The 23259-nt window shown below is 38.3% G+C and overlaps 1 protein-coding gene across 18 annotated transcripts in view; it reads right to left on the bottom strand.

Annotated features, from left to right (window-relative positions):
- The window catches only part of PTK2 (protein tyrosine kinase 2), a 428530-nt gene that overhangs the window by 247138 nt on the left and 158133 nt on the right, over positions 1-23259 (bottom strand). For 17 of the 18 annotated variants that reach the window (XM_043978984.1, XM_043978985.1, XM_043979000.1 and 14 more), the window contains 2 exons: positions 14726-14892; positions 652-739 (listed from right to left, as the gene is read on the bottom strand). In XM_043978984.1, coding sequence (XP_043834919.1) covers positions 652-739; positions 14726-14892 — 255 coding nt within the window. Of the gene's footprint in view, positions 1-651; positions 740-14725; positions 14893-23259 lie in introns of those variants that run through there. The other variant, XM_043979004.1, reaches the window with a different exon arrangement.

Genomic DNA, 23259 nt, shown 5'->3' with positions numbered 1-23259 from the left:
TGTGTCTGTAACACTGTTAGCAATGAACATACATATGTGTTTTGCCTGAATGATGTGAAAAAAACCTGAAGGTAATTTATGCTATGAAAACACATGCAAACACAAAATGCCTTAGTGATAATTTCTCTCTCAGGGGCCCAGAAGATCAAGCTCTGGCCTGGAGTCAGGAAGACCTGATTTAAAATTTGGCCTTAGACTCAATCAGTTCAACGCTGTCTGCCTCAGTTTCCTCAACTGTAAAATAGGGACAATAATAACCCTTCCCTTCCACAGTGGTTGTGAGATCCAATGAGATGTTTGTAAAGTGCTCAGCCCAGAGCCTGGCACATAGAAGGTGCTTAATAAATGCTTGTTTTCTTCCATCCCTCCATTAAGAAAAACTATCATAATTTGCATTCCCCTTATTATAAGCACTCTCAATTTGTAATTTGGAAATTGGTGTACTGAAGAGAGCACTACATTTGGAGTGAAAGGGTCTGCTACTTATGACCTAAAAAAATGTTACACCAAGTAATGTGACCTCACCAAACCTCAGTTTCCTCCTCTGTCCATTCTAATTCTAAATCACAGGACATGCCTAACAGCACAAAATGCATCTGGAAAGGGCCAAAGACACAATGACCAAATGAAAATAATGATGGCTTCATGTACCTGCTGATAAAAGAAATTCAAAGTTGGCTTGTCTTCCGTAAACTGGTTCAGAAATCCTTTTGGCAAGTAACGAATCCTCAACTCGTATCTAGAAGAATAAGTAAGAACAATTAAGTTAGAAATAATGATTATGAAAATTCAGTCTATGAAAAGAATTAATTTATATAATGGTTTACAAACTGCTTTCCTCAAAACTCTCTAGGGGCAGCTAGGTGGCACAGAGGATAAATCATTGGCCCTGGATTCAGGAGGACCTGAGTTCAAATCTGGCCTCAGACACTTGACACTTGGTAGCTGTGTGACCCTGGGGCAAGTCACTTAACCCCAATTGCCGCACCAAAAACAAAAATAAAAACAAACAAAAAAAACCCTCTCTGTATGAGTCATGCATTTTAAGTATTATTACTCCCATTTTGTAGATTAGGAAACTGTGGCTCATGAGGATCAAGAGACTTGCAGAAGGTCTCATAAGCAGAAAGCATTGATTGAAAAGCCAGGACTTAAACCCAAATTTCTCCTAACCCCTAATCTAGTACTCATCCTACAACATCATAATGTCTCTCTACCACATTACAGACACCATATCAATTATGCTATTGCCAATATTAAATATGAATCCATTCTGTGTCCTAATACTGAAATGCAGAATATGGCCATAAAAACTACTCTTTTGGCATGACAGAGATATTTTAAACCTTTGTAAATAGTAACTAAAATAGGTACAGTATAGTGAAAAGAAAACTGGTCCTAGAAGCAAAAACCATGGGTTCAAATCATGCCTTTAATATGGGCTTCTGCCCTCAAGAAACTATTAAACAGGGAGACAGAATGCCAAAAAACCATACATACAAGATATAAACAGTGTACATGAAAAGTAATCTCAGATCAGATGGCAGCATAGAAAGGGTATGGGACAGGGTGGAGAAGACTGGGGAGTCTCCTGAAAAAAGTGGGATTTAACCATATATTTGAAGGAAGTTGGGAAGTCAGTAAGATAGAGGTCAGGAGGGAAAACATTCTAGGCATATAGCAAAGTGCCACTTAAAAGACAGGGGCACAGAAGATGGATTGTTGCATTTGAGAAACAGTAAGAAAAAGAGTGTAGCTAGATCTAGAATATATAAAGGAAAGTAAAGAATAAGAAGATTGTACAGGTAATAAGATTTCAAGTTGTAAAGGGTTTTAATTGAGAGGGGATTTTTTTATTTGCTCTTGGCGGTTAAGAGGAAGCTACTGGAGTTTCCTGAGTAAGGGAAGTGATACTGTGCTTTTAATGATTTCAAAGTTTCTCCCTGACACAAAATGTACACACTTTTGACATCAGCCAACTGGATGTCCTACCAACATCTCAAACTCAGTATGTACAAAACAAACTCGTTATCTTTCCCCAAAACTTACCCCTCTCCCAAACTTCCTTATTTCTTTTGAAGGCACCACTATTATTTCAGTCTCTTTGCTTTTAAACCTTAGTGTTGGCATCAACTCCTCAGTACCCCTCACTCCAAATCTCCACAGCATTCTCTCTCATCAAATCTCTCTCATCTTTTCCCTTCTCACTACTCACATAGCTATCACTTCAGTTTAGGTACTTATCACGTCTGACCTCAACAACTATAATATGCACATAATTGCTCTTCCTAATTGAAGTTATGTCCTCAATCCAATTCATTTTTCAGCACAACTGCCCAAGTGATTTTCCTTGAATATATATCTAGTTTTGTCACTCTTCCACCTAACAAATTCCAGAAGCTCCCTATTACATATAGGATAAAATATAATTGTGGCTTTGCTTGTAAAAACTTTCCCAACCTGGATTTATCACGCCACTCCAGCTTCTATTATAATTATGCATTACTACAATATATTACATATATATGAGTCCTATATATTATAATTATATATTACTTCTCTTACCCTGATCTATGGTCTATATAAAATGGCCTTCTTGCTATTCTTTCTACAGAGCACTACATTATCCCAGTACCCTTGAACTGGTCCTTCCTCCATGACTGGAGTGCTTTTCCTTCCTCATCGCCACTTCATGGAATCTTTTCCTTTAAGACTCAGCTAAAGTGTTGCCTTCTACATGAACTTTCCTGATCCCTCTAATTGATAGTGCCCCTTCCTTCCTAAGCTACCCTGGTTTTAGTTTGAAAATATTTACGTATGTCCGTGTAGTTTCCCTTGAAAGAAGTAAGTTCCTTGGGAGCAAGGGCACCTTTGTTTTTGTCTCTGTATCCCAAGCACTAAGCACAGTAGCTGGCATGTAGGTACTTAACATGGACTGACAGAAAGAGTATGGTTAATGATGCTACATTAGTATCTATGCTATGGCAAAATTCTAGAGGAAAGCCACCAGCTTTTAAGATGAGTCCCAAGAGAAGTAGCAAGAGAATAGATTCCTAGAGGTTCCCTCCCCACCTTGGTGAATTCAAGACACAAGACACAAAAGAATGAGATCCAAGACAACTAAAGAACTGATGTATGTGTACACGGCCACTATTGAGTGATTCCCCAGAAGATGATGGAGGAATGCAGACACTGCTGCAGGAATGGAGAATGGCAAATGTACTGATTTTCAAGAAGGGGAAGATAGGGAACCTAAAAATTACAGGCCAATGAACTTAACTTCATCCTTTGCAAAATTCTAAAATTTAGGGGCAGCTAGGTGGCGCAGTGAATAAAGCACCAGCCCTGATCAGGAGGACCTGAGTTCAAATTTGGCTTCAGACACTTGACACTTTACTAGCTGTGTGACCCTGGCCAAGTCACTTAACCCTCATTGCCCCGCCCCCCCCCAAAATCTAAAATTTATCATCAAGAAATGGTTAGTAAATACCTACAGAAGGCAAACAGTTATTGTAAAGAGCCAACATGTCTTCATCAAGAACAAATAACACAAGGTTCACTTCACTCAACTTATGACCAGAATATCTGAATAAAGCTATAGATCAAAATTGTAACAGATTTTGAAAATTTTACTTCTGAAAGATTCCTCCCACCTCTCCCTTCTCTGTAAGCCAGACAAGCCTTTCCTTGTTAAAAAAAAGTCAGGAAAAAAGGCAGTTTGCTGTTGTTTTTAAACAAGATTTTATCAAAGTATCTGACAAAAACTCTCATGACATTCTTTTGGAAAAAGGAGAAATGGGACCTAGACAAGAATGAATGAATGAAATATTTATTAAGTGCTTCTTATGTACAAAAGCAGCATGGTAAGTGTTGAGTATACAAATAGAAAAGACAGTCCCTGCTCTAAATGAGCTCATAGTCGAATGGGGGAGACAACACAGATGGAAGGTTTTACCTACAAGTCTACAGAAAGGTTCTAAGCTTTTCAGGATGCACTGGAAAAGCAGATGGAGTCTCCTCAGTTTCCTTTGCAGGATCCACATGCAGATCATGCTCTCTAACTATAGGTGTTCCTGAGGGTTCTGTCCTGGGTCCTCATCTCTTCTCCCTGATAACTCCTTCACATGGTGATCTCATCACCTCCCTTGGATATAAGTACCATCCTCGCTGATAATTCTAAAACCTACCTCTCTCATCCCATTTTTTCTGTTGACTTCCAATTTCACATTTCCAACTGCCTTGAAGCATCTCAAACTAGATGTTCTGTAGACATCTTAAACTAAACATGTCCAAAACCAAACTCATTATCTTTTCACCTAAACTACACACACACACACACACACACACACACACACACACACACACACACACAGGGAAACATCATCTTCCCAGTCCCTGAAGCTTGTAACCTAGGAGTCATCCTCAACTCCATGATATCTCTCACACTTGCCCTCTAAGCCCACCCCTATATTAAATCTATTGCCTAGTCTGTCAACTTTATTTTTGTAAGCCCTCTTCTCTCCTCTGATACTGTTACCTTTCTAGTACAGGTCCTCAACCCCCACATGCCTGGACTATTGCAATAGCCCACTGGTGGGTCTGTCTGCCTCAAGTCTCTCCCCAATCCAAAACATTCTTCACTCAGGCACCGAAGTGATTTTTCTTAAAATTCAATTCTGACAATGATGAACAGGCAGATTTCAGAAAAATCTGGAAGGACCTGCATGAACTGATGATGAGTGAGATGAGCAGAGCCAGGAGAACATTGTACACAGTATCAACAACATTATGTGTTGATCAACTGTGACAGACTTGATTTTCTTCTCAGCAATACAATGGTCCAAGATAGTTCCAAAGGACTCATAATGGCAAATGCTCTCCAAATCCAGAAAAAATAAAGAACTGTGGAATCTAGATGTAGATCGAACCATACTATTTCTAATGGGTTTTTTTGTTGTTATTTTTCTTTTTTGAGGTTTTTTCTTTTTGCTCTGATTCTTCTCTCATAACGACTAATGCAGAAATATGTATAATGTGATTGTACATGCATAACCTATATCAGATTGCTTGCTATTTTGGGGAGGGGGGAGGGATGGAGAAAAATTTGAAAGTAGAAATCTTATAAAAACAAATGTTGAAAACTATCTCTAAATGTAACTGAAAAATAATAAAATATTTATATGAAAAAAATTCAATTCTGACTACATCACCACCTATACTCAATAAGGCTCAGTAGTTTCCTATCACCTTCAGGATCGAATGCAAAATGCTCTATTGGGCATTCAAAGCCTTCTATAACCCAGCTCCTTCTTACCTTTCCAGTCTTCTAACACTTCACTCCCCAACAAGTTTACTCTTCAATCCAGTGACACTGGCCTCCTAGCTGTTCCAAGAACAAGACATTCCATCTGTCGCCGCCAGGCCTGGAATGCTCTTCCTCCTCCACTCTTTACTACTGACTTCCATGGCTTTCTTTTTTTTTTTTTAAGCGAGGCAATTGGGGTTAAGTGACTTGCCCAGGGTCACACAGCTAGTAAGTGTTAAGTGTCTGAGGCTGGATTTGAACTCAGGTACTCCTGACTCCAGGGCCGGTGTTCTATCCACTGCGCCATCTAGCTGCCCCCCTTCCATGACTTTAAGTTCCAACTAACACCTCATCTTCGACAGAAAGTCTTCCCCACCCCTATTAATTCCAGGGCCTTCCCTCTGTTGATTATCTCCTATTTATCCTGTATATAGCTTGTTTGTATATATTTGTTTGCTGTTGTCTTCCCAACTAGATTTTTAAGCTCCTTGAAATCAGGTTCTGCCTTTGCCTCTTTTTGTATGCACACCAATTAGCACAGTGCCTGAAACATACTAAATACTTAATAAATGCTTAATGATTGACTTAGCAACTGATAATTGATTGCAAGACCTCAGAAGGAGTGCAGATTTTATGGCATGCTTTCAAATACAGCTTCTACATAAATACATCCACTTTTTCTCACTAAAAATAAAATTCAAATATAAGTCTATTAAAAATACTATAACAATATCCATCTGTTCAAACTGCTAGCATTATGGCTAGGGATACGGAATAAAGATTCTACCTCTTGCAGGGTCTAGGGGGCAGATGGGTCATAGATCCTCTTGGTGGAGGCCCCTGCTTTGGGGGAAAAGGCTCATGGTCCAAAAGGTAGGAGTGCAACCTGATGCTAATCAGATGTCCCACCTTTCTCTGGGTGGGCCTAGAGACCATGCCTCCCGTTGTGAAAAAGGGGCTACAGAAGTTCCCTGGAAGTTAGGTACCAGGATGTCACTGCTTTGTGGGCTCCTTTGGTGGCCCTCTATAATTCTGAGCTAGGTGGCAGAGATAGATAGAGCAATGAGACTGGCATCAGGAAGACCTAAGTTCAAATCTAGCCTCAGGCATTTACTAACTGTGTGACTCTAGAGAAGTCATTTAACTCTGCTTGCCTCAGTTTCCTCATCTATAAAATGGGGATAATAACAGCATCTAGTTCCCAGGGTTGTTGTGATGCTCAAATGAGGTAATAACTATAAGATGCTTAGCACAATGCCTGGCACATACATAGCACCATCATATTTGCAACATAAATTAGCTATCATCACCATTATCCTTGGAAACCACATGTACCCTTATGAGTACAGGAGGTTCCTAGGGTAAGGCTGTACAGAGATATGGTTTAGCCTTTCCACTTTTGAGGATGCCAATGCCATGCTTTCCTATCTCCTTACTCTTTGCTATCAGGGGCACCAGGTACAAAGTTTGTCCCAGTAAGGAGATGCAAAGATGTGGAGAGTCACTGCCACCACTCTATTTTCCCCTTTGCCCTTAAAGGGCAGTGTGGTGTAGGGAGAGGGAAGATAGTCAGAGAACCTGGGTTCAAATGTTGGCTCTGACATTTCCTGCCTGTGTCATCATGAGCACGTCATCTAACTTCTCTGGCTTTCAGGGTCTCAGCATCCTTTTCATTAAGTGTGTGTGTGTGGTGGGGTTTGAACAGGGTACCTCAAAAATCCCTTCCTTCTTTAAATGTATCATCCTATGACAGTGAATGCAGTACAGTGATGATTTATATTAATTTATACATTATTCTAATGCATGCTTAAATTTATGTGATGTTATAACAATTTCAATGAATTTATTTTACTTTAATAAAACACAAGTTCAAAGAAATCACTTGTGTAGGATGTTTTATCAAAGTGGGGTCGAGGGGAAAGACAGTGAGGTTATTTTTCCTCCTGTTTTGTTATTTTTTTAAAGGAACCCGTTGCTACATAAAGTTCAGAAACTACTGTCTTAGAGGCAATAGTGAAGTTTCCTGAGCAATATAGTGACATAGTCCAATCTGTGCTTTAGGACTAATTATCAACTCCATAACTGTGTAATAGCATGAATAAAAGATGGTGATGGCCTAAAGTAGCATGATGGCTAAAGAAAGAGACTGATGTAAGAGAAGTTAGAGAGAGTGAAGAGCAGAAACTGGCTCTCAGGTGGCAAACCCTAGTAACTGTAAGGATGGGGATGCTCTCAATGGAAAGGGGGGAAGAAGTTAGGAAAAATGCTTAGTTCAAGATAAAGATGTTCCATTAAAAAAATAGCTCTACAACACAATTCTCCAAGACAACTCTGAAGGATTTATGATGAAAAATGCAATCCCAGGAATCCAGGGATTATAGGGAAAGAAGTGATTGTGTCTGAATACAGATTGAAGTATAATTTTTTTTTAGTTTATTTTTCTTGAGCTTTTTTGTCTGTTTTTTTTTTCACGACCTGACTAATATGGAAATGTTTTGCACAACTACACATGTATAACTTATATTGAATTGTTTGTGTTCTTGGGAGGGAGGAAGGAAGAGAATTTGGAGCACAAAGTTTTTAAAATGGACATTAACATTGCTTTTACATGTAATTGGGGAAAATAAAATACTAAATAAATGAAAAAATAGCTATAGATAAAAGAAGTCTGGATAGCATAGAAATAAAACAAACTACAAGAAACATGTATTTGGAAATTTATTAGTGAAAAATATAATTCCATGGAGAGTTCATCTATCTTTTATTACATAAATAGGATCTGTGATTTCATCACAGATGAACTCCCTCTATCATCCAGGATCCTATGACCATAACTTGGCATAAGATGTTGCTTGAATTGCAAAGAAGTGATGTTTAGAAGTGAAGAAAAGTAAGCATCACGGGAGATCAGAACCCAAGTCTTATTCAACTGATGAATGATTACATTCAGCTGGTTATATTTAGCAAAAGCTACAATCATATCATTTCCACCCCATGTACCCGGTTGTCTCAATTCAGCAACATATTCTTCAAAAGGAGAGTCATTCACTCTAAAAGCCTCAAAATCAGTTCTATGATTAAGCATATAAGAAGCAGATTCTTGTCTGTGTCTGAGATGATTTCTAGGGTGGCCTTCCAGCTGATCCCCCAGGGCCCTAAAAAGGCAATTTCCATCTGAGTCCCAAAGCAAGTAACTGATTAGTAGGGTTATTAAATGGTAACTGTTTATTGTCCCTGGGCTTTCTTAGGGTTCTTTGTTCTTTAACAGGTGCTGTTCTTAGGGTTTTTTGCTCTTTAGCATCTACTTGAGTCCTATTTGAAATTTCTTTACCTATAGATGGTGCAGGCTTTACATGAGAACAATGAATCCAAGATTCTTTTTCTCCAATTTTAAAAGCAGTAGGAGTTGTCAATAATACCTGAAAAGGCCCCTCCCAAGTGCGCTGGGTTCCACTGGTTCGCTGAAAATTCTTAATATATACCTTGTCGGGGCACCTGTCCTGGAGTCAGGAGTACCTGAGTTCAAATTCGGCCTCAGACACTTAACACACACTTACTAGCTGGGCAAGTCACTTAACCCCAATTGCCTCACTAAAAAAATAAATTATATATATATATATATATATATATATATATATATATATATACACATACACTTTGTCTCCAGAATTTAAATTATGCAAGGAAAATTCTAAAGGACCAGCTTGTACAGCAGCTCCTGCCTCATGGAGTTCACATAGCTTAGTCTGTAATTCCTGTATATAGGAGGCAACAGAAGTATCCCCTCCCACCAGTGATGTATAAACTGGGGAAAAAGTTTTAGCTTGGATAGGAGGGTGACCAAAAAGCATTTCATAAGGAGATATATGAAGTTCTCCTCTTGGTCTACTGCATAGATAGAATAATGCTAATGATAGAATGCGTTCCAGAAGTCACTCTAGAGTTGGCGTTCTGGAAGTGCCCCAAGAGCTTAGCATTCCGGAAATGCCCTTTGACCTCCCTTCAGGGAGGTCAAATCTTTTCTCCCCCAAAAGGGGAGGTCCTTCAAAAGCTGCCAATACCACAATAATTTTTTACCACACCCCCTGGGCAAGCCACTTTCCTCCATTGCCGTCAGCCCCCCCCCAAAAACCCCCCACACCCGTTACTGTTTTCATTATATAATTTAATATTACACACACACACACACACACACACACACACACACACACACACACACACACACACCTCTTGAATTAATTTATCTGTGACCAGGTTTTATTCTCCCCGTTGAATGTAAACTGAGGTAGAGTAGTGGTTGTAATTTTTAAGTATTTGTATCCCCACCTGGTACAGTGCCTTGAACATATTAATTGCTAATATCCTTTTCTAATCAACCAATCACCTGATTAAAATTGTGAAAACAAAGAATGCCAGATAAGAGTCAGAAACCTGACTTTAAATAACCTTCCATCATGTGCTACACTGAATGATCTTGGGTAAATTAGTTAATCTCCTTGGGTCTCAGTTTCTTCATTTATAAAATCAGTGAGTCAGAACAAGTTCCACCCAATGTCTCTTTCAGTTCTAAATCTATGAATTTATAAATGAAAAATGTTGCAGTATTCTTCACTAATGTTGAACACAATATAGCCATAGTAAAAATGCGCCATAAATTATATTTTAAATAATAAATTTCATATTATAAATACCAAATTATAAATAATATAAATTAAAAATAAAATAGTCATTTTTTTAAAATGAGAAAGTGAAATGCCATTTTAGAAAAAACCAAACCAAACCAGGCTTTCAATCACTGTCTTGTTTTTAGACAGTGTTCTCATCTCAGTATTGATGCTTTTTTTTCCCCCTTGAAAAAGACACCTTTCTTCTACATAAAGAGCTCATTTTTTTCAAAGAACTAGAAAAAAAAATCCTCTTTGGCTTGTGAGGAACTGCTGACCAACATTTAACAGCAGAGCACTAAGTAGTAGAATGTGAGCTTCATCTTGATAGCAACTGAAATGCTCTTGTTTATTTGAACAGAAAGCCAGTAATTTGCATAAGACCTAAATACTCTGATTCTCAGAATCTAAAGGATGTTAATTCTCCTAAAATTTGCTCTCAAATCACAGAATTTAGAATTCTGGATAACTTTCAAAATATACAGTAAGACTTCATTTATCTGGCACTCTTGTGGGGAGAGGAGAGTAAAGGTTGTTCACAAGTGAAGTTTCCCAGTACCTGAAGCTTTCTTTAAAAACTTTCACCATGTATTACTGGAAATCTTTCTAAAATTTAGCACATACTTCATTGTCATGGTGAACTATGAGTATAATTTAACCATTTCTTGATCACCGAGAGGCATCATTATATATACATCAGGTATCTGATTTTGCAACAATATACTTCAAAAACAAACAAAACAAAACAAAACAAAAAACTAGAGGATATGCACATAAGCATGGTAACTTTTTTATTTTTAGAACGAAATATCTATCAAAATAAGAAAACTACCATCACTTAACAGAAACTGCTCACCTTAAAATTACCAATATTCTTTTAATTGTTAAGCCTTTTTAAAAATCCTTATCCTTCTTGGTCCCAAGCATTTGATACTGCTGACCACCCTGTCCTTTGCTAACTAAGTTTCTGTTACTCTTTGTCTTGTTTTTCCTTTTGTTTGTTCAATTGCTCTTTCCCAGTCTCTTTTGCTACATTATCATCCATATGTACACCCAAACTGTGGGTGTATTAAGACTATCCTACCTCTTTTTCTTCTTTCTCAGTAACCTCAACAGCTTGTACAGGTTCAATTATAATGGATGACTCCTTCCCCTCTCCTTCTCCCTCTCCCTTTGTTTCTGCCCCGCCCGCACGCACACATACACACACACACACACACACACACACACACACACACACACACACACCCCAATTCTCATGGGTCATGAGATCCAGTCTTGCATCCCCAATTGCCTAATGGACATTTTGAAGTGAATGCCCTGTAGGCATTTCAAAATCAATATAATCAAAACATAATTCATTACCACTCCCTGTTCCCCTCTCAAATTTCAAATTCCTTCTTCCCATCCCTAACCCATTTCCAAACCTCCCATTTTCTGTCAAGGATACCATCATTCTACCAGTCACTCACTTTTGAAATCCTGGAATCATGCCTGATTTCTCATTCTCCATGACCTCATATATCCAATTAATCACCACATTTTGCCAATTTCACATGTATGACATCTCTTGCATAAGTTCTCTTCTCTCCATTAATACCTATCTCACAGAGTTGTTGTGAGGATCAAGTAAGATATCTGTAAAAGCTCTTAATACAGTATCTGTCACTTAGTAGGCACTATATAAATGCTTATCCCCTCCCTTCCCTTCCCCACAACTACCTTGGTTCAAGTCTTCATTACCTCTTGCCTGAACTATTCCAACAGCCTCCTAATTGGCTTTCTAGCCTTGTCTTTCCCCACTCCAATCCATCCTCCAAGTCATGTCAAATCAACAATGATTTATTAAGCACCCGCTATGTGTCAGGCACTGAGCTAAGTGCTGGAGATATAAAGAAAGGAGGTAGAAAAAGAGATAAACAGTCCTTGCTGCCAAGGAGCTCACAGTCAAATTAGAGAGACAAAATGCAAACAACTATGTACAAATAAGATAGTCAGGATATGTTGGAGGGAAAGTATTAACATTAAAAATGACTGTGGGGGGAGCAGCTAGATGGTGCAGTGGATAAGAGCACTGGCCCTGGAGTCAGGAGTACCTGAGTTCAAATCCACCTCAGACATATGACATGTACAAACTGTATGACCCTGGACAAGTCACTTAACTCTCACTGCCCCCCCCCAAAAGACTGGGAAAAGATTCTTATAGAAGGTGGGCAACTCTCACTGCCCCCCCCCAAAAGACTGGGAAAAGATTCTTATAGAAGGTGGGCTTTTAGCTGAGACTTGAAGGAAAGCAAGGAAGCCAGGATATGGAGGTAAAGAAGGAAAGAATTCCAGTCGGGGGGACAACCAATGAAAATGCAGAGTGAAGAAATGGTGTAAGGAACAGAAAAGAGGACTACATCACTGGACTGTAGAATATATGGTGTGGGATAACTAGAAAGGCAGGAAGAAGCAAGGTTATGAAGAGGTTTAGAAAGCTAAGCAAAAGGTTTTATATGTGACCCTGAAGGTAACAGGAAGCACTAAAGCTTATTGAATAGAGTTACTTTAGGAATATCAATTTAACAGCTAGGTGGGAAATGGACTGGAGTGGGTAGAGACTTGTGGAAGGAAAACCAACCAGAAGGCTACTACAATGTCCAGGTATGAAGTGATGAAGGCCTGCATCAGGGTGGTAGCAGTGTTAGAGGAGGGATAGGAATGTTTACTAGGGCTGTTACAAAGATGAAGTAGACAGGACTTGGCAACAGATTGGATAGGAGCAGTGAAAAGAGAGTGTAGAATCAAAGATAATATCTATTTTGTGATCCAGAGCAACCAGCAATGTTGATCCTCTCAACAATTATAGCGAGGACTTAAGAAAAGAGAAGGAGGTTTGGGGGGCAAAGGTAGTAAGTTCAGTTTTGGACATGTGGCATTTAAGATGTCTATGGAACATCCAGTTTGAGATATCCAAAAGGCAGTTGGGAACTAGAGGTCAGAAGAGACGTTATGGTTGGATAAATAGATTTGAGAATCAGGTCCACATTCAGCTGACAAAGAGGTTTTCCTACAGCACAAGTCTGACTATGGCACCTCTGTACTTCATAAACTCCAGTTTCCAAACTCCCCTACTGTCTTTAGAAGCAAACACAAATTATTCTGATAAACATTTGAAGTCCTATACAACCTGGCACCTACCTATTTTTACAGCCTTAGGATTCCCCGTTCACATACTCTTTGCTAGTTTTTTTCCCTACTCCTTCCATAACATTTCATCTCCCGAGTCCATACATTTGTATAGAATGTTTCTATGCCTGGAATGCACTCCTTCACTTCTACCTCACATGAGGACTTTTCTGATCCAATTGTACTATATTGGTCTCCCCCACCTCCTCATAAATTACCCAAGATTTGCTTCATATATGTTTATTTCGTATTTGTGATATGTGCATATGTTGTCTTCTCTGATAGAATGTAAGCTCCTTATAGGAAGGGATTGCTTTTATTTTTTTTCATCCCCAACACTTAGCACACGGTGCTTACTGAATTCTTATGGTTTGACTGAATGGTGGCTTCTATGTCCTATGTCAGCCTACATGACTGGAATACAATTTCTTCTAACTCCAATTTTTAAAATCATTCCTATCCTTCGAGGTCAAACCCATATGCTACCTGTTCCATTAACCCTTCCTTGATTACCCTGCTATAAATCTCCCCTCCTTATATTTCTCAAGCGATTGTTTGACCTCTACTATGTACCTAACATTTTTCTAACTACCATTACAATTACTTTTTCATTCATTTAATTTATTCTACAAAAATTTACGATGTGTATACTATGAACAGAGGTAAATACAATAATCCTGCTCATCACGGAGTTTACAAGCAAAACAAGAAATAACAAACACAAATAAGTATAACACACACTTGTACATGATAAGTATATTAGAGAGTTCTGGGATGAAGTGCTATGTGTGGTAGGAAAGGTCTCATAGCATACTGTAAACATAAAGCTCTTCAAGGTACACACCATATCGCTGTTCTTTGAGTTTTATTTTGATGTTTCATTGTGGAGTGAAGATAACTGTGAGTTCTCAAAAGCCATTACCAAAGGGCCTAAGTTTTGGAAGATCATACCAGAAAAAGACTATGCTTGAAAACTAACCAAATTAAGCTTAGAAAGGCTCATTAACAAGCTGTTCTAAAAGGTGAAGCAACACTCAGTGAAAATCTACTAACCTATCTATGCTGTTGGAGGATGTTGCCAAAGAGATAAAATTATAGATCTCTGAAGTTTCAAAAAAAAAAAAAAAAAAGGTAAGCATTACTAGCTCTAAGAATATCATCTTGTATTAGTTTATCAAGCTGAATCTTGGGAAAAAGAGGGGGATAGGATGTCTATATAATCCATATCACTGCAGCACCAGCCTCTTCAGTGCCACCTGCAAGATCATGTCTTGATTACCTTCTGACTATAATTCCCTATATTAATATTAAATACTATTCCATTCTTTTTAGTCTGTGCCAGATTTTACTAAGTATAATGAGGTAAAATAAATTGCTGCTACACTAATAAGGGAATTAGGTAGCCCTCTTGCAGATATATGAAAAAGAGAATTGCTGCACAGAATAATTAATAAAGACGAGTCAGTTGTGAGGTATCTTTAGAAAAGAGACGGAAGTCAAGTTAAGAAAGGATTTCTGGCTCACATATACATTTTAAAACATACAGTGAGTCGGCATCACATCAAAATGGAAAGTTTAAGCTTACTTCCACTCTTCCGGTGGGTGGGCTAGTTCATATTTTTCTCTCACATTGGAAACACCCATATCCAAATGTAGCCAGTGAACTTCCTCCGAACGAAGATGACTGAGTCGAAATCCATAACAGGCCACATGCTTTACTTTGTGACTGTCCACTATCTTCTGAATGATGCCCTGAAATGTGCCCCCCCACAAAAAGAAAGTACACTTATTACAAACATTTATTATAAGTTCTACATTTATAATAAAGTCAGGCATTATAAATTTTATCATTATCAAGTTTTAAAACTATACCTACATTTTATTGGGAATTATAATTTCCTTTTTTGTAATCTTTGGGAAAACAAAATCCATCTAGGTACTTTAGTTTAAGCTGTCAAATTATTTTAAATAAAAACTTTACATAGACGGTATACATGTACATATACTGGGGAGAAAGGAATGTTGGTCTTGCATTTGTGTATTTTTAGTCATTAATTAAACAAAACCCAATGTCAACATTGTCATCTAAGGGGTTTAGTAAATACTTTGGATGATACTGATAATGCTTTTCAAATGCAAAGCTGCTTATTAAAATAATCAATGCTAGTATTTATAAGCTAGTGAATTTAGAAAACAAAATTTCAAACTTAATTCTAATGTTAATTTTAATTTTAACATTAATTCTAACGCATCTGTGGTACTTAAAGTTCCTTCTTTACTCAAGTATTTTCTAAGCAAGAACTATATTCAGCATTAGGCTAGAAGTTGTGGGAGATAAAAGGATAAATAAGATATGATCTCTATCCTTAAAAGGCTTAAAAATCTGCTTAGGAAGACAAGATTTTCACAAAGGAAAAAACTTAAATGACAACACAGGAGGGATGTAGTATGCAGCACAGACAGTAAGTACTGTCAGAATCTAGAGGAGGAAAAGATCTCAAAGAGATGGACAGCAGAGGAGGGTTTCCAAAAAGAGGCCAGTCTTAAGAATGGCCTTAGAAACTACCTGATTATGTTTGATTGAGGTGGGTATGTTGTTTTAGTTTATTTACTCCTCAAAAGTGGTATTCCAAGGACCTCCTTGTTTGCCAATTCTGATTAGATGCAGCAACATTCCAAACTGAGAAAAATAATTTGTTATGGGAACAGAAGTGATACTTTCAAAGCGAGTATTATACTAAACTGCCACGAAATCTTGTTTGAGTGTAGCACATGTGCCAGACTCTCTTCCTGTAAATTACATTACAATGATAGTTATATAATTTCTTTCTTCCTTTCAACACTGACAGACACTAAAAATAAACTCAAATGATCTTATTTCAATAATTTTCTAACTGGCCTTCCTGTCTCAAGCCTCTCCTCATCCTAATCTACCCTTTATCCAGCTGCCAAAAGGATTTTCCTAAGCATAGATATGACCATGTTACACCCTACTCAACAGACTCTACTATTACTTCTAGGATCAACCACTCAGGCATTCAAAGCTCTTTCCTATTCTATAGCCCATATACACAACAAGCCTTTGCTTGAAGATCTCTAGTGAGAAAGAACCTACTAACATCTCTTCCTATTTTGGGTCACTGTGATTGTTAGGAAGATTTTCTTAAGATCCTTGCCTATTCTACAAATTTCCCTCCTTCCACACACTCTACAACCCAGACAAGACTGGCCTACTTGCTGTTCCTCTCACAGGACATGTCATTTCCTATCACTGTGTTTTGTGCTTCATGTCTTCTATGCCTAAATTGCTGTTCCCACATCCCTTCTACCCCTTAGAATCACCAGATTCTTTTAGCCCTTGGCTTGAAGGCCACCCTCTCTGTAGGACACCTTTCCTGGGTCCTCCAAGCTGCTAGTGTTTCCCCTCTAAGATTACTTTCCATCTATTCTGTCTATATGTTTTATGCACCTACTTTATTGATATGTACCAGATATATAATAGAGGGTTAATAAGTATTTATTGACTAACTATTAAGGATTCAGATCAGTTCAGTAAGGTGACCAGATTATGAAAGTAAATCACGGTATAATAAAGGGTATAAACAAACATTCAAAGGTCAAAGAAGTATCAAAAATTCAGGCATCTATGAAAAATAGGAAGTTTGTTGCATCATTCAAGTCGAATGCTTACAACTCTTTGAAGTTTCCAAACTGTTCAAAGTAGGTCTAGAAGACTATCACCCAAAAAACACACTATTGGATGCAAATGACAATGTTGGTCATACATGAGAAAGTTCACTGCTTACTTCATCTGAATCAGTAGGAATGCAACAGAAGGAATTATTAGGCACTATTGATTATCAGGTTAAAAATAGATCTGCCAATAAACATTTATTTAGCAGCTGCTCTGTGCCAGGCATTGTGATAAGCACTAGAAATGATAAAAAGAGGCATAAGGAACCCACAATCTAATGGGGAAAACAATGAGCAAATAAATGTCTAAATAAATTCTATGTAGGAAGAACAGAGAGAAGGCATTAGAATTAAGAGGAGTTGGGAAAGGGTTCTTATACAAGACAACATCTTAGTTGGGACTTAACGGAAGCCAAGAAGCAGAGATGAGGAGGGAGATCATTCTAAGATGGGGGCCAGCCAGAGAAAATGCCTCAAACTGTGACATGAACAGTTTCCTTCATGGAACAGTAAAGAGGTTAATGTCACTAGATCCAAAAATATGTGGTAGAGAGTAGGGTATAAGAAACCTGAAAAGATGACAGGGGCCTCCAAATGCCAAACCGCAGATTTTGCATTTGATGCTAAAGGGAACAGGGGACCACTAGAGTACACTGAGCAAGGGTGCGACATGCATTTTAGGAAAATCACTTTGGTAGCTGAATGGAGGATGGATTGGAAAGGTGAGAGGCTTGAGGCAGGCAAACTCACCAGGAGGCTATTGCAACAGTCCAAGCACGAGGTGATGAGGTGATGAGGTAGTGGTTGTATTGAAGAAGGGGGCATATATAAGAGATGTTGCAAAGGTGAAATGCACAGGCCTTGGCAACAGATTGGATATGGGAGATACTGAGGAAAGCAGGATGACAAGTTTCAAGGCTGGAAGAATGGTAGGGCCTTCTATAGTAATAGGAAGTTTGGGAAGTGGAGGGGAGGGTGGCTTAAGGAGAAGATAATACATTCAGGTTTGGATGTGTTGAGTTTGGAGATGTGAGATTGAAGGTTAGTAGAAAGTTTAGGGCATGATAAGTAGATTTGAGAATCAGCAGCAGAAAAATAATCACTAAATCCACAGGAGCTGTGGATAAAAACATGAAGTTGTTTGTCATTCATTCTCAAAGAGGACAATGACATAGTGATGGGGGTGATGTCAGGACTTGCAGTGAACCGGATTTAAGTGAAGGAGGGCTGTGTAAAGTCAAAACCCTCACTCTCTCCTCCAGAGCCATTTGGATGTAGTACTAAGATATACATCAGGCCAACTGGAGAGGGCCCCGGATGTTTTTGAGACAATTAGGGCTAAATGACTTGCCCAGGATCACACAGCTAGTAAGTGTCAAGGGTCTGAGGCCAGATTTGAATTCAGGTCCTCCTCACTCCAGGGCCAGTGCTCTATCCACTGTGCCACCTACCTGACCTTAATACATGAAGTAACATAGAAGGAAAAGAAAAGAGGACTCATGACAAAGTACTGGGCAATGTATGATTAAAAGGTGAAATCTGGAAGATGATCCAGCAAGAGACTTGGGGCAGTTGGTTTGATAGGTAGAAAGAGAAGCAGAAAGAGCAGTATTAAAACCTAGAGAAGAGGGTATCAAGAAGAGAGTAATCAACAGTGTCAAAGGCTGCAGGGGTCAAGAAGAATGAAGACTAAGAAAAGGCCATTGAATTTGGCAAAAAGAAATCACTGGTAACTGGAGAGAAAGTTTTGATGGAATGATCAGTTAGGAAAGTAGATTGTAAGAGGTTAAAAAGAAAGTGAGAGGGGGCAGCTAGGTGGCGCAGTGGCTAAAGCACCGGCCCTGGATTCAGGAGGACCTGAGTTCAAATCCGGCCTCAGACATTTGACACTTACTAGCTGTGTGACCCTGGGCAAGTCACTTAACCCCCATTGCCTGGAAAGAAAGAAAGAAAGAAAGAAAGAAAGAAAGAAAGAAAGAAAGAAAGAAAGAAAGAAAGAAAGAAAGAAAGAAAGAAAGAAAGAAAGAAAGAAAGAAAGAAAGAAAGAAAGAAAGAAAGAAAGAAAGAAAGAAAGAAAGAAAGAAAGAAAGAAAGAAAGAAAGAAAGAAAGAAAGAAAGAAGGAAGGAAGGAAAGAAGGAAAGAAGGAAAGAAGGAAAGAAGGAAGGAAAGAAGGAAGGAAAGAAGGAAAGAAAGAAGGAGGGAGGAGAGAAATTGAAGAAATCTCTTACAGATGGCCTCCTCAAAGAATTAGTCACAAAGAGCAGAAGAGATAGCTAGTGGGCAATGGAAGGATCAAGTGGGGTTTTTTGAGGATTTAGGAGACAAAGGAATATTTGTAGACAGTAGTAAAGGAGTCAATGGACTGAGAAATTAAAGATAAGAGTGTGGATGACAGAAGGGGTGATCTGTCAGAGAAGATGATTGTGCAGGTAGAGGAGAAGGCCTTGGTAAGGAGTAAGTCCACTTTATGTGAGACAGGAGTAAAGGAGGAGATGGGGCAGAAGGCATTTGTATCATATGAGATGAGGAAAAGGTGAGAAAAGAGCTTAAGGCAAATGTCCTCAATATTTTTTCTGTAAAGTATGAAGCAAGGTTTTCATCTTTGAGAATGGGAACGGGGGGAGCCATGGTAGGTTTGAGGAAAAATAAAAAGATGTAGAAGATGTGCTCTGGAGAATATGACAGAGTTGATATGGGAGATGTAAAAAGATTGTCTAGTGGCAGTAAGGACCCAGCTATGGTTCCGTAACATCAATTTGTAACGGATCTAGTACAAATAATTATGTAATTTTCTCCACTTTCATTCAGCAGTATGTGTGTAGATGCAAAGGTAGCAGATGATGGAAGTCATCCAAGGTTGAGGCATAGTGAGGTTCAACTGGTGATATGATAAGGGGGCGAGATTCAAGAGAAGAGACAGCGTAGAGTTGAACTGGTTTACCAAAGGGTCAAGTTTGGGGAAAGAAGAGAGAGTGGCAAGTGAAGAAGAGATAGCTTAGGAGAGAACTGAAAGATCAAGGGATTGGCAGTCACAATCAAGGCAAGAATAAAGAGTATGATGTGGTAAGGGAAGGCAGAGGAAGAAGTGGCAAACCAACAGATTATGGTCAGATATAAGGTATTTCAGGATTCTTGAATATGGAGATTTCCATTAGTCAGTGATGGCAGATCATAGGTATGATCATCTTTGGGGTGACTGAGATGGAGTGGAGTAGTAGATCATAGGAAATGAGTAAATTGAGGAATTGAGTCATTTGGGAATTTGAAGGAGAGTCAATAAGTATTTTGGAACTCCCTAGTATAAGAGTAAGAGTTGGGTAGGAGAGAAAATTTGTGAATCATGTACTGAACTCCAAGAGGGAATAATAGAGGTCCCATTCAAAATAATTACCAAATGCATAAAATACCTTGGAGTACACCTATTAAAATCTCTATGACATAAGAATACCTTCTAAGACAAAAACTTCAGATTTATTCCTATGTCTTTTATATGTGTCCTGAACTTTAAAAAAAACCAAAAACTTAAAAAAACCCACTCCTCCCCCCCACAGGAATAAATGTAAAAACTGAATGCTGTATAATTTGTGATGAAGATTAGCGCCCCCAACAACAAAGGAAAAAAGGTACCTCTCCCTTCTTTTTGGAAATGTGGAACCATTGGAGGGTTATGTGAATTATACTTCATGGCTAAGTTCATGCATTGCTTAATTTTACAGAATTTTTAAAAAGTCTCTTATTTAGTATTTCTTACAAGGGATAGATAATTGTGGAGGGAAAGGGAGTAGGAATACACCCCAAAATGAAAGTGATATAAAGACAAAAAGTGTATACATGATTGTCTAGGTTCAGAATTCCTTTCCTTGAGCTATCAGTTATATGAAAGTCTCCATTTACACCAAAATATTTTCTAGTAGAACTTTTTGTGATAGCAAAGAATTGGAAACAAAGTAGATGTCCATCAATTAAGGAATGGCTAAATAAATTGTGGCACGTAAATGTAATGAAATATTGCTGTGCATTAAGAAATTATGTATATGATGAATTCAGAGAAGCATGAAAGGATGTATATAAACTGATACAGAGCAAAGTAAGTTGAGTCAAGAAAACAATGTACACATTAACTATAACAACATAAACGGAAAGAACACATCCCCCCAAATCAAGTGGTATAACAAAATTATAAAGAGCCAGCAGGACACAAATGAAGACACCCCCAACCCACCCCTTCATGAGGCCGTAAGACATCCATAGGTATTACACATTGTACTTATTTTCAGACTTTTTTCAATGTATTATCTGTTGTGCTTATACTTTTCTCTCTCATAAAATCCAATATGCTATATGAGATTGGTCTCTGGGAGGGGGGAAGAGGAATGGAGGATACTGGGGATAACTATGATGATGTAAGACATTAAAGACATCAATAAAAACTTATTAATAAAAAATAAGTTCTTTCCTTGGCTACTAGTATCAAGATGACATGGGCACTTTCTCATGAGATTTCCTTACTTTCCATTTTACCAACTAGCTCCTCCCTGTTGACAAAATTCAGCCTAAAGTAGTAGTTCCTTTTATTATTTCCTCTTCCAGTCGAGAAATAAAATTGTCACAGATTCTTGTTTGGAAAAGACCCTAACAACTATCCGGTCCAGAGTCTACTTGGCTAAGAATCCTTTCTATATTATTGAGAAGTTGTCATATAACTTGAACACTTCTAGTGAAAGAAAACTCACAACCTGCTTATGGTAATTCATTCCATTTTTGGTCAGCTCTAATTGTCATAGCAGCTAGGTGATGCCATAGATAGACTGCTGGGCCTGGAGTCAGGAAGCCTTGAGTTCAAATTCCACCTCAAGACCCTTACTAGCTGTGTGACCTTGGGCAAGTCACTTGACCATTGTCTGCCTCGGTTTCCTCAACTGTAAAATAAGGATTACAATAACAACACCAACCTCCAGGGTCATTGCAAAGATCAAATTTAGGTATCTGTAAAGTACTGAGCAGACTGCCTGGAACACAGTAGCCACTTTTTAATAACTCCTTATTTCCTTCATTCCTTTTTCTTACTCTCTGTAACTTATATCCTTTGCTCCTAGTTTTGTCCTCTGAGTTCAAGAGGACAAGTATAATTTTTACCCCACATAAGCCTTCATATTTTTGAAGATAGCTATCATGTATGACACACCAATCATCTCTATATTACCCATACTCAACTCCTTAAAAAATCCTTCTTAAAGAGTTCCAGGGAACTCATAATAGAAGAGGATCTCCAAATCCAGGGGAAAAAAAAAAACTGTGGGGTATAGATGCTGAATGAACCATGCTATTTCTTTTGGTTTTGATGCTGTTGTTTTTCTATTTTGAGGTTTTTCGTCATTGCTCTGATTTTTCTCTTATAACATGACTAATTTAGAAATAGGATTTATGTTATTATGTGTGTGTGTATATATATATATATATATATATATATATATATATATATATATATCAGATTACCTGCTGTCTAGGGGAGGGGGGAGGGAGGGGAGGGAGGGAGAAAAATCTGAAATTGGAAAGCTTGTATGAACAAAAGTTGAGAACTATCTTTACATGTAACGGGAAAAAAATACTTTATTAATTTTTTTAAAATCCTTCTTAAGAGATGATCTCTAGGCCATGAACTGTCCTAGCCTCTTACTCTGAACAGCTCTAGCTTGTCTGTCTTTCCTAAAATGTGTTAATATGATGATGGGGCAACTAGGTGGCGCAGTGGATAAAGCACCGGCCCTGGATTCAGGAGGACCTGAGCTCAAATCCGGCCTCAGACACTTGCTAGCTGTGTTACCGTGGGCAAGTCACTTAACCCTCATTGCCGCCCCCCCCCCCAATGATATCTAGCATAGCACCTTGGGATTTGCCAAACACTTTACAAATATTGTTTCACAGAATTCGCACAAACAACCCTGGGAGATAGGTACTATTACTATTCCTATCATGCAGATGATGAAACTGTGGCTGAGGAATGTGGAGTGAGTTGCCCATGGTCACACAGCTAGCTTGAGGTAGGATTTGAATTCAGGCCTTCCTGACAACAAGTCCAGCATTCTACACACTGCATTGCAGGACTTGATGCAATATTTTCAAAAATAATCTGAGCACTGAGAATTCATTTGGAAATGCTATATCAGATGGGTAAAACTATGAATCTGTATTATCAATGCTTACCACACACATTCCATTATTATAGCGCTTATAACATTCAAATATTCTATTAGAAAATGGGGGAAATCCTTCCAGGCATTCTTTACCATACCTCTCTCCTATAAGACCTACCAAATGACTGACTTTCTTTATCCTAATAAAAAGTCTACAAATACAAGATAAATTCTGTTTAAAAAAGTGAAGTTCAATGCTTGAAAAAAATCAAGTGAGTACTGCCAAAGCGT

The sequence above is a fragment of the Dromiciops gliroides genome, chromosome 1 (assembly GCF_019393635.1).
Source record: "Dromiciops gliroides isolate mDroGli1 chromosome 1, mDroGli1.pri, whole genome shotgun sequence".
Lineage (NCBI taxonomy): Eukaryota > Metazoa > Chordata > Mammalia > Microbiotheria > Microbiotheriidae > Dromiciops > Dromiciops gliroides.
This window is presented reverse-complemented; position numbering and strand designations above follow the sequence as displayed.